The sequence below is a fragment of the Chiloscyllium punctatum genome, chromosome 6 (genome assembly GCF_047496795.1).
Source record: "Chiloscyllium punctatum isolate Juve2018m chromosome 6, sChiPun1.3, whole genome shotgun sequence".
Lineage (NCBI taxonomy): Eukaryota > Metazoa > Chordata > Chondrichthyes > Orectolobiformes > Hemiscylliidae > Chiloscyllium > Chiloscyllium punctatum.
Genome location: NC_092744.1, coordinates 37,903,997 through 37,916,371, shown reverse-complemented (window position 1 = coordinate 37,916,371; position 12,375 = coordinate 37,903,997). Strand labels below are relative to the sequence as shown.

General features: G+C 40.7%; 1 protein-coding gene across 3 annotated transcripts in view; it reads left to right on the top strand.

Annotated features, from left to right (window-relative positions):
• The window catches only part of mcf2l2 (MCF.2 cell line derived transforming sequence-like 2), a 390,224-nt gene that overhangs the window by 249,475 nt on the left and 128,374 nt on the right, over window positions 1-12,375 (top strand). For all 3 annotated transcript variants that reach the window (XM_072572454.1, XM_072572457.1, XM_072572456.1), the window contains exon 16: window positions 12,260-12,326. In XM_072572454.1, the coding sequence (XP_072428555.1) occupies window positions 12,260-12,326 (67 nt within the window). The remainder of the gene's footprint in view (window positions 1-12,259; window positions 12,327-12,375) is intronic.

Genomic DNA, 12,375 nt, shown 5'->3' with positions numbered 1-12,375 from the left:
GCTATTCCCCCACCCTGGCTTGACTAACCTATCCCCCATATTCCTTATTGGTATCTTTTAGACTGTCCCAGAACACTGACCACACATTTTCAATCTAATATGGACTCCTCTGTACCTCTAAAAATACCCTGAATTTACACTAGTCTCACTTCCCAGCACTAGGCCCATAGACTTGAATGTGTTTCACAGGCAATGAGTTCAAGACCCCTACCATCCTCTGGGTTAAAATAAAATCCTCTCTAAACCTGCTGCCTTTCAGTGTGCCTTCTTGGTATTCACTCTTCAACTAAGGGGAATAGCCTTTTTCAATCCGCCTTGTCTATGCCCCTCATAATCTTACACACCTCTGTCAAGAACCTTCTCACACTCTGTGCTCCAGAGAAGACAACCCACGCTTATCCAGCCTTTTCTCATAGCTAACATGCATCATCCCAGGGAACAGTATAGTGTATCTCCTCTACATCCCTTCCAGTGTAATCACATCCTTTCTATAGTGTGGTGACCAGAACTGCACTCAGTACTCCAGCTATGACCTAGCCAAAGTTATTGGTGGCATTGTGGCTCAGTGGTTCACGCTGTTGCCTCCCAGTACCAGGGATCTGAGTTTGATATCAGCCTTGGGTGACTGTCTATCTGGTGTTTGTGTATTCTTCATGTGACTGCATGGGTTTCCTCTGGGTTTTCTCCCACTCTCAAAGATGTGCAGGTTAAGTGGATTGTCCATGCTAAATTGTCCATAGTGTGCAAGTTAGGTGGATTAGCCATGGGAGGTGCACGTTATAGAAATGTCGTGAGTCTGGGGGAGATAGTCTTCAGAGCATTGATGTGGTCTTTATGAACCAATTAGCCTGCTTCTTCACTGCTGGGATTCTAAATCCTGTACAGTCCCAACATAATCTCCCTGCTGCTATAATCTATAGCTTGACTGTTAATGGCAAATATCCTGTATGCTTTCTTAACCACCCTATTATGAAATTACCTGCTGCCCTCTGCAATCTGTGGAAAAGCATCCCATGTCTCTCTGTTTTATCCAGTCTTGAATATACCTCTAAGGTTCTCTGGGCTTGTTGTTTGTATATTTCATCCTAAAGGGAACATGTTGGACCTGCACTCTCCCCAAAACCTTTTTGAATGTCTCCTACTGTTCTGCTATAGATTTACCCTCAAGTAGCTGTTTCCCATACACCTTGGTGAGATTTTGCCTCATTTTAATAAAATCTGCCTTCCCCCAATCAAAACCCCTTTTTGCAGGCCATCTTATTCTTCTACAGTTACAAACTAATATTAAAGGAATGGTTTGATTTTGCTCTTATACCTCCATTGAGTTCTCCACTCAAAACAGAAGAGCTTTAGAGATGTAATTCAGGATCTTAATGTCTTCGCTTTGAAGGTAGAACCACAACTGATGGGGCTCAGGTAATGGGAAAACACTGAAGATTAGAATTGGAGAACACAAGGTTTGAAGGATTTTAGTAGCAGAGGATATGTCAGAGATTAAAATAGTGAGGCTGAGAAAGAATTTTAACTCAAGGATAAAGATTTTAAATTGAGATGTTAAGGAGATTGATCTTTATGAGAGATTGTGTGGGTTATGGTGTACACAATAGAATTTTGGAAGAACTGAAATAGATACAGGAAGGAGAATATGATGCAAACCAGGGAGACAGCTGACATAGTCTGGAAGTTGAATATCTTATCAGAATGAGGGCAACTGTACAGCACCACACTTCCTCAGTGATGCACTTATGGGTTGAGTCTTAATTTACTTCAGATGTGCCATTTTAATTAAGTTTAATGGAGGGGGGGGGGTTTCTCTCTATGAAAACTTGTGGAATTTCTCATGCTTTTGCCCTAAATCTGCCTCACTAATTATGTACCCTACCCCCTATAGCAACTCTGTCATCACTATCTGGATTTTACCACTCAAGTGGGTATCCTAGAATAGAACACCATTGCATGGCATCATGGCCATCCTAAAAAGGTAATTTCATACTCAGACAAACACTGGCAGCAAGGAGCTACTCAATATTGTTCATGATATTTCCCCGGACTTGGCAAATAAGGAGAAATTGCTGTCCCACCTTGCAGACAGGTACCTGGAGGCCCTAGCAGGTGGGGTGAAGCAGATGCAGGGGGGAGGGGCATCCATAAATTGCAGTGGAAGCCACAGCATGAGACCCTGCGAGCCTATTCTGAAGTTACCCCTCATGTCAGTGCAGTCTCAGCTGTCAGAAGGAACAATCAGCAGTGTAGGAGTTCCACTCCGCACCAGCTCACAGCTGCTTCAAGGTAAGTTGTCTCCAGGACTGCATCCCCCTCGCCAGCCTCTGCCCAGGACTTGTAGGAGAGTTGAATTTAAAATATTGAATCTCCATAAGTAAAAGCATTATAACTTAATTTGGTGATCTTGAGTAGAATGGTGTTGTGATTTATGTAAGCCATTTGTTCTACTGGTGATAGTCTCTTTTAAATTGCAGACAGTCCTAGTTGAGAATGGGTGCTAGGGTGCATAGTCATAGAGATGTACAGCATGGAAACAGACCCTTCGGTCCAACTCATCCATACTGATCAGTTATCCCAACCTTATCTAGTCCTATTTACCAGTAGTTGGCCCATATCCCTCTCAATGCTTCCTATTTACATACCCATCCAGATGCCTTTTAAATGTTGCAATTGTCCCAGCCTCCACCACTTCCTCTGGCAGCTCATTCCATACATGCACCACCCTCTGTGTGAAAACGTTGCCCTTAGGCACCCTCTCACCCTAAACCTATACCCTCTAGTTCTGGACTCCCACACCACAGGGAAAAGACTTTGTCTATTTAATTTACTTTTTTTTAAATTCCTTTTTTGTGAGGTATTCCAACTTGCAACATATATATGGTCTGAGTTTGACAAAAACTGTTGAAAGGGAACTGCTTCTGTTCCATCCTGCAGGTCTTCTTGATATTATTCACTTCTGTCATCAACACTTTTGCACATAATCATAGATTTTCACAGAGAGGAGTTTCAGCCATGTTATGACATACAATGGAGACAACCCATGTTAATCAACAAACTTCCGTCTCCCATTGTCAAAGCTATCAATATGCCATTAAAACAGTCTTCAACACTCTTTCGCATATTGGGTTTGGTAGTTCTCCTTCTTCTCTGGCAGCTTTTGCAGGGAAAATGATTCTTGTTTACTGGCTTTAGGATTTCTAGATATTTCAAGCAATAGAAAATATGAAATTGTAAAGGTGAAATTGTATCCATACATAATTACTATTAATCTGTGTCAGAGGTTTTAGATTTTTGCATTCTCAGATAAGTTAGATGACCTCTGCAGCCATTTTAAAACAGTATGGGCATATTAAAACAATACAGAGAAAACATAACAAATTTAAATTTGTTTTCTTTCAAAAAGGTCCAGGTAAATCAGTTGATGAAATTAAAGATTAAAGTTCAGATACTGCAATTTCATAACAGTTTCTGATTATTCCTGCACATGGATAGCAGTGAGTAGAGGGGTGCGTAAGTTAAGTTATTGTATTTTACATTAGGATTAAGTCTTGGCACAACATCGTGGGCCTAAGGGCCTGTTCTGAGCTGTACTTTTCTATTTTCTATGTTCTAACTGAATTAGCATTGTAAATAAAACAAGTGTAAAACTACTAGTGTTGAAATACCGATGTTTAGAACTATGATAAGTATTTTAGAAAGAAGTGGAAGATAGAATTACAAAATAAACTTTTAAAGGATCAAAGGACCATTTTCCTTTTCTAAAACTAACTGGATGCAGTAACACAACTACTAACACTTTAATCTGATAAAGGAGGATTGTTCAACAAAGTGTGGCAGTAAGGCCAATAAAGAGGTATTCCTGATGAAGAGCTAATGTTTGAAATGTTGATTCTCCTGCTACTCAGATGCTGCCTAACCGGCTGTGCTTTTCAAGCCTCACACTTTCTGAGTTGAAAGTGTGGTGATGGAAAAGCACAGCAGGTCAGGCAGCATCCGAGGAGCAAGAGAATCGACATTTCAGGCATAAGCCCTTCTCCTACTCCTCGCCTGCTGCCTGACCTGCTGTACTTTTCCAGCATCACACTCTTGACACTGATCTCCAGCATCTGCAGTCTTCCTAAAGAGGTATTAGCTCAGGTGACCAAAAGTTTGGTCTAGGAGATAACCATTAAGGAATGCCAAGTTGAAAAAAGTGAGGTGAAGAGAAGGAGATGTAAAAGAAGGCAACCCAGAATTTTGAGCCTACAAATCTGAAGGTGTAGTCATCAATGCTGGAGCGGTTAAAATGGCCTAAATTAGATGAACAGAGATAGCTTGGATGGTTGTAAGACTGGAGGTTACAGTGATATTGAGTGATTGGGGTTTTGAAAAGAAAAATGGGGATTTTAATGTCACAAAATATTTTGGCCAAGAATTAATGTAGGTCAGCAACTGCAGAGTGATAGGTGCACAAGATGTGATGCAATTTAAGGTTTTGTCAGTAGAGGTTTGAATGACTTCAGTTTTGTTGAGTGTAGAATGTGAGAGATCAGCCAGGCGTGTTTTGGAATATCACATCTCGAGGTATCAAAAGCGTGAATGAACGTTTCAGTGGCAGATAAGACAGGGACACATTTGGGCACCATTAACTGCATCTTAGTGATGGCTTGAATAACAACATTCATTTAACAACATTAGAGGAATCTAGCAAGGTCTAGGGTGGGTATCAGGAACCAATTGAGAGCAGTTCTGTCTAGCTTGACAACAGTGAGAGGCATTGGTGGAGGATGTTGTTTTCTGACATGTCAAAGGCTACAGCAAAGTTAAAAAATGAGAGAAGATAGATGGTCTTTGTCGCATTCACACAGGACCCCATTAAGATTTTAATAAATTCTGGTTTGCTACAGAAGTGGAAACTTGATTTAAGAGATTCAAACATGGACTTCCAAGGAGGGCAGACATGGATTTTCATTATTCACTTGTGGGATAATGCATTGCTGGCTGGGCCAGAATCTAGTCATGGCCCCTAGCTGCCCTTGAGAAGCCTTCTTAAACCGTTGCAACCCATGTGCTGTAGGAAGACCCACGATGCCCTTAAGGAGGGATTTGTAGGATTTTGACACAGCAACAGTGAAAGAATGTATCCTGACTTCCTTCACTACCATTGGATACAAACCCTGGAATTTCCACCCTAAGGGTATTGTGAATCAATATACAGCATGTGGGCTGCAGAGGTTTAAGAAGGCAGTTCACCACCATCTTGTCAAGTGCAACTTGGGACAGGAAATAAAAAAATGCTGGCCAGCCAGCAATAATCACATCAAATGGGTGAAAAAAAATCATAGTCAGGATGATGAGAAGAACTTCCAAGTGGTGTGTTCCTATGAATTTGCTGCCCTTTCCTTCTGGGTGGAAATGGTTGTGGATTTTGGAGGTGCTGTCTTGGGATCTTTGGTGAATTTCAGCAGTGCCTATCAAGTGGGCTGCTTCGTCCTGGGTGGTGTCAAGCTTCTTGAGTGCTGTTGGACCTACACTTATCCAGGCAAGTAGGGAACATTCCATCACATTCCTGGCTTGTGCCTTGTAAATGGTGGATGCACTTTGGGGAGTCTGGAATCTTGTAGGCATTGTATTTACATGGGAGGCAACAGCAGGTTTAAGGACTTTGAAAATGAAAGAAAGATTGAAGATAGGACAGAAGCCTGGAGGGACAGAGAAGAAAATTAGTGCTGGACACTCCTTTAGTCTTCATGGCAGTGAATATGGTGAACACCAAGTATATGGAGTTGTTTTAAGTAATGCTATGTAGCTCCAAAGAGGAAACTCCAAAGCAGCATAAATATTTAAACAGCAGCACTCTTGAGACATATCAAATTGATGCCCCATGGGATATGCAGTACATGTTTGTTTTTAAAGATAATGGCATAGAATCTTTACTTCACAAGTCTTTGATGAATTATTAAATAATATATACATGCAATGATCTGCATGTTGATAATTTTCATTTGCGCATAAAGGTCTGGACCTCTGTGGATGTGTTTTTGGCACATTATTAAATGATAGCAGTAGCACAGATGACCTTGCAAACATTAAACTAATTGTTATCCTGGTTCTATTGGTGAGCATTTGCTATTACATAAGTAGACTGGAGAAGCAGGAATTTTCCTTCTTAGAGTATACCAGTGATCCTGACGTCGGTGGTGGGCAAGTGGTTGGAGGGAATACTGAGGGACAGGATGTACATGTATTTGGAAAGGCAAGGACTGATTAGGGATAGTCAACATGGCTTTGTGTGTGGAACATCATGTCTCACAAACTTGATTGAGGTTTTTGAAGAAGTAACAAAGAGGATTGATGAGGTCAGAGCGATAGATGTGATCTATATGGACTTCAGCAAGGCATTTGACAAAGGTTGCCATGGGAGACTGGTTAGCAAGGTTAATTCTCATGGAATACAGGGAGAGCTAGCCATTTGGATACAGAACTGGCTCCAGGGTAGAACACAGAGGGTGGTGGTTGAGGGTTGTTTTTCAGACTGGAGGCCTGTGACCAGTGGAGTGCCACAAGGATCGGTGCTGGGTCCTCTACTTTTTGTCATTTACATATATGATTTGGATGCGAGCATAAGAGGTACAGTTGGTAATTTTGCAGATAACACCAAATTTGGAGGTGTAGTGGACAGTGAAGAAGGTTACCTCAGATTACAACGGGATCTTGATCAGATATTCCAATGGGCTGAGAAGTAGCAGATGGAGTTTAATTCAGGTAAATGTGAGGTGCTACATTTTGGGAAAGCAAATATTAGCAGGACTTATATCCTTAATGGTAAGGTCCTACTGAGTGTTGCTGAACAAAAAGACCTTGGAGTGCAGGTTCATAACTCCTTGAAAGTGGAGTCGCAGGTAGATAGGATAGTGAAGAAGGCATTTGGTATGCTTTCTTTTATTGGTCCATGTATTGAGTACAGGAGTTGGGAGGTTATGTTGTGGCTGTACAGGACATTGGTTAGGCCACTGTTGGAGTATTGTGAGCAATTCTGGTCTCCTTCATATCGGAAAGATGTTGTGAAACTTGAAAACGTTCAGAAAAGATTTACAAGGATGTTGTCAGGGTTGGAGGATTTGAGCTATGGGGAGAGGCTGAACAGGCTGGGGCTGTTCTCCCTGGAGCATTGGAGGCTGCGGGGTGACCTTAGAGAGGTTTACAAAATTTTGAGGGGCATGGATGGGATAAATAGACAAAGTCTTTTCCCTGGGTCGGGGAGTCTAGAACTAGAGGGCATAGGTTTAGGGTGAGAGGGGATGGATATAAAAGGGACCTAAGGGGCAACTTTTTCACATTTATGGAATGAACTGCCAGAGGAAGTGGTGGAGGCTGGTACAATTGCAACATTTGAAAGGCATTTGGATGGGTATATGAATAGGAAGGGTTTGGAGGGATATGGGCAGGGTGCTGGCAGGTGGGACTAGATTGGATTGGGATATCTGGTCGGCATGGACTGAAGGGTCTGTTTCCATGCTGTACATCTCTATAACTCTATGACTATAAGGTTAAAGGAAGATTTGAAAAAAAATATTTAAAATTATGAAGAATTTAGAAAGAATAATTGAAGAGTGGGATGGCAACATTTCAGTTTCAGCACTATGGTTGTTGAATATTATGAACATTGCTACTAAGGCAACTGCTAACCATGTTCAGCATTGCCCATGTGAGCTTATACTTGACCTACATCAAGAAGGTAGACAGTGAAATCAGATTCTAATACTCATTTGAAATCCAACCTGCCATTTTGAACCTTGTCAGTCCAGGTACCACCTTCTGTTAAACATGCATCAGCAGCATGAGGGACCCTTTGCTAATACTTTTTAAAAAGGCATCACTACCTAATGTGCAGATTTATTTTGTCAAACTTGTGGAAGTACTGGATTATGGGAGGAATTATGAGAAGTTCGTTAAGTCCTCAGGAGAGTGATGTTGGACATTAGGAAAGCATTGTGTGCTTCTGATTGATATTATCCACTAGCTGTTAGTTATGGGACGACAGTTATGCTATCCACTTAGGCTGTGGTATCAGAGAGCAGCAGGACCGCGGCAACAAATAAGACAAGCCAAGGATGAGGGAGCTCAGCAAGAGGACATGGTAACATGGGATCTTCAGGGAGCAGTTTTCTTAGCTCCATGTAAGCCATAACAGTGTCTGCAGAGGCCACACTTTCCCAAAGAGGTGGATAAAGAATTCTGCAGTGTCTTGGAAAAGATCTTTGGCCATTGAATGGGCTGAGAATGGTACTTCCAGTGGCTGCTAAAGTGATACTGACCATTATTTTATTTCTGCTAGTGGATCCTTCCAGTCTGAACAGGTAAAGTAGCAAAGGTGTTGCAGCCAACTATTTGTCACTACACCCAGGACATTACAGATGTTTTGTATGCCAGGAAAAGTGTCTTCATTGTTATCTCTCTAAACAGAGGAGTCAAGATAGTGAATGAAAACTTTCATTAAAATAGCCGGCTTTCCCATGGTGCAGAGAGTCAACAACTGCAAGCTTGTAAGGTTTTGGATGTTGCAACTCAATGGACAAATGTACTGGAACTACAAAGGTACAATTTACTCAAGGTGCTTTCCCATGGTGCAGAGAGTCAACAAATGCAAGCCTGTAATGTTTTGGATGTTGCAACTCAATGGACAGATGCACTGGAACTACAAAGGTACAATTTACTCAAGTTGGTTTGTAACCACATCCAGAACATTATACTGGTCTATGCAGCTATTACTGGTAGTGTTTCAAATGACTTTATGATCATGTGTCCGTTGGAAATTACAGCAATTTTCCAGCTAATATGTGACTAACGAGTAGCTGTTTGATGAAAAAGAATATCTGTTCTACACCTGACTGGTGATTTCATCACAAACCTATCAGACGTGGCACACCTATACAGTCTGAGCCATGCTTCCACCGTGTATGTCATTGAACAGACGATCATAGTGGTGAAGTAATAGATCCAGTTTCTTTGCCACTTGGAAGCAGCCCTCTAGTACTTGCTGGAGCAAATGTCCATGAACTGACAAACATAAGACTGCAACTCTTGCCACAAAGCATTGAGCAACCACCACAGGAGGATCAGCAAGAGGAAGACATGTAAAGGGAGGATGCTAACAGATCCATGATGGAACTGGTTTTCTGTAAGGGTGTCATCAGGCTAAATTCCCCAAATGTAATACTAGATGCCTATTGTTCAGTATATCCCCATCTCAGTATGCCTCTAGAGCAGATCATCATAGCATCCTCTTGACTATAATCTTGAAACAAAATATATCAGATTCTCTGGGGTCGCATAACTGCTTAGTGATTAACACTGTTGCCTCACAATGCCAGGTACTCAGGTTTGATTCCAGCCTTGGGTGACTGTGTGGAGTTTGTATATTTTCCCCATGTCTGAGTGGGTTTCCTCCCACAGTCCAAAGATGTGCAGGTTAGGTGGATTGGCCATGCTAAGTTGCCCCTGGGTGTCTGGGGAGATGAGATGCTCTTCAGAGAGTTGATGAAGACTCTATGGGCCAAATGGCCTCTATCTGCACCAGAGGGATTCTATCACAAAACAACAAACATAACCTCTATTTTTTTTTGAAGTAAGTAGTTGATCTTATTAAATGTGAATGCCTCTACAATTCTTGTTGCCTAGCTGCACATGCAAAGTAACTTCAAGTGGCTAACTTGTGCTAAGCATTTGCCAGAACCTTCAAACAGCTGCACAGTTGGACAACATAGAAGGGGATTGAAACTAACTGTTCGGTACTCATTTTATAGAACATCCAATACTTCATACGTTGCTGAATAAACCAATCTTGAGCATTCCTTTAGTAAGTGTCTGAAAGCTCCCTTTGACTTTTAGTTTCCCTACTATAATGGCTACAGCATGGATGTTACAGCCAGCTAAAAGAGAAGAATTGGTTTAGGCATTATGGAATCTCGTCCCAATAATGGAGAGGAACACAGATTTTGAGACTTACATGAGAGTAAACAAGACCCTTTGGATGTTGATATTACAGCCATGATGCAAAATTTAAACTGCAAAGTACCAACTGTGGTATTAAGCAAAGACTTTATGACCTCACTGATCTCATGACCTTCCATGGCAGCATTCAGATGTTGGGTGGCTTCTTCTTGTCCTGCAATTGAATTAAGACATCAACCAGCAGTGAGGACAACTCACATCCAGAGTTTAATGTTGGCAAGTGTGAGGTCATGCATTTTGGTAAAATTAATCAAATTGTTTACATGGAGAGGGATTCCAAAAATGCAGCACAGGGGGATTTGGGTGTTCTTGTCCATAAAACACAAAAGTTGTTATGCATGTGCAGTAAGTAATTAAGATAGCAAATAGGATTGTGGCCTTTAATGCTAGAAGTTTGGAACTTAAATGTAGGGAACTCTTGTTACAAATATACAGGATGTTAGTAAGGTTGCACCAGAGTACTATGTATCGTCTTGGTCCTAATATTTCAAAATAATGTACTGGCACTGTATGCAATTCAAAAGAAAGTTTCACTGGGCTGAATGATGGGATGAAGGGGTTGACCTATTAAAATTGGCTAAGCAGGTTAAGTCTTCATTCTTTACAGTTTAGAAGAATACAGGGTGATTGTTTTGAAACCTATGACATTCTAAGGGGACTCATCAGGTTAGATGCTGAAGAGATATTTCTACTTGCGTGGGGAATCTTGAAACTAATTACAGAATAGGAAGACATTTATTTAAAGCTGAGATGCAAAAGAATTTCTTTTCTATCAGGGTAGTGAATGCAAAAAATTTTCTAACCCAGAGAGTTGTGCAAGCTAGATCACTGAAAGTATTTAAAGGAGAGGTAGATAGACATTTAATATATTGGGAAATTGAGGACCATGTTCTTATTGAAAGGTGGGACAGACTTGATGAGCCTACTCTTGTTCCTATTCCTTATATTCTTATGTTTTTATGTTATGAGATGTGCATTACAGTTAGTTCCATAACATTTCTCAAGGAATTTTTTTCCAATATTTTACATTGGAAGGCCTGAATTCCAAGCACAACATAAAGCCTTGTCAAGTTGGAGATGGACTCTTCCATTTTCCATGACAACCAGAATAACGAATTTTTAAAAAGCAGTAATACTTGGAAATGATCATTCTGGCTGTACTCCAGCTCCATTTAGAAGTATATGACTCAGGCTAGTATGCCTCATTCGAAAGTGTATTGCTGGAAAAGCACAGCAGATCAGGCAGCATCAGATGAGCAGGAGAATCTACATTTTGGCCATAAGCCTTTCCTGATGAAGGGCTTATGCCCGAAACGTCGATTTTCCTGCTCTTCAGGCGCTGCCTGACCTACTGTGCTTTTCCAGAAACACACTCTCAACTCTTATCTCCAGCATCTGCAGTCTTCTCTTTCTCCTAGTATGTCTCATTCACCAGTTTTACTGTTTTTATTTCCCTTATGGTAATGACAATGAGATAAACAAATGTACCAGACAATTTGATGTGAATGACCATCTCCACTTTTTCAGTATTCCATACCAAACAGGTTCTGGTCTGAGTCCTCTGCAGCAGACTTACAGCAGACTATCTCCTGTAAACTGGCACTCACACTGTACTTTCATTCTGACCCTGCTATGGATGACTCATGGCCATTGATTTGTCAGACATAGATTCTGTAGTACCCTCTAAAAGTACATGCAGTGTCAGTTCTAAGTATTGACTGCAAATGTTAGATCAAGTAATGACCAAGTTGATCTTCCTGATGGAGCCGAAATGGCTCCATGTATGGAGTATGGCTTTACATAATGCTGGCTAGTTTTAAGAGATGTTAGTCTTGGATGAACTTGGAACCCCTGTTTGGTATCTACCACTCCTGTTGAAACAAAGTTCCTGCCTTTGCTTCTCCCATTCCTGGACCCTTTTGCTTTTCTCCCCTCACCTCATTCCCTCATAACATTTCTTCTTCTACTAACTGTACATTGTTGGTTTTTAATTGATAAATATATATTTTCAAATATTTTGGGTATTGTACACTAAAATGATATATGATATATGTTGCCTAAATAATACTTCTAATTTGTATGATGATGTTACATTTTGATCTAGAATTCTATAATTCCATTATTGATAAGTAACTTATTGTTATGAGTTGATAAATGTAAAAGAACAATGACTGGAATTTCAGTCTGTTGCAATCGTATAATTAGAATTTGTTCATGATATGCAATTTATAAATGAAAACTTAATCATTTATCTATCTCTCAGGCACATCATGAATGAGCTCATTGAAACAGAACGGGTTTATGTGGAAGAGCTTTTGAGCATAATTGAGGTAGGGAAAATGTTTAATTCAAGATTCCGAAAAATGAGTGCATTTATAT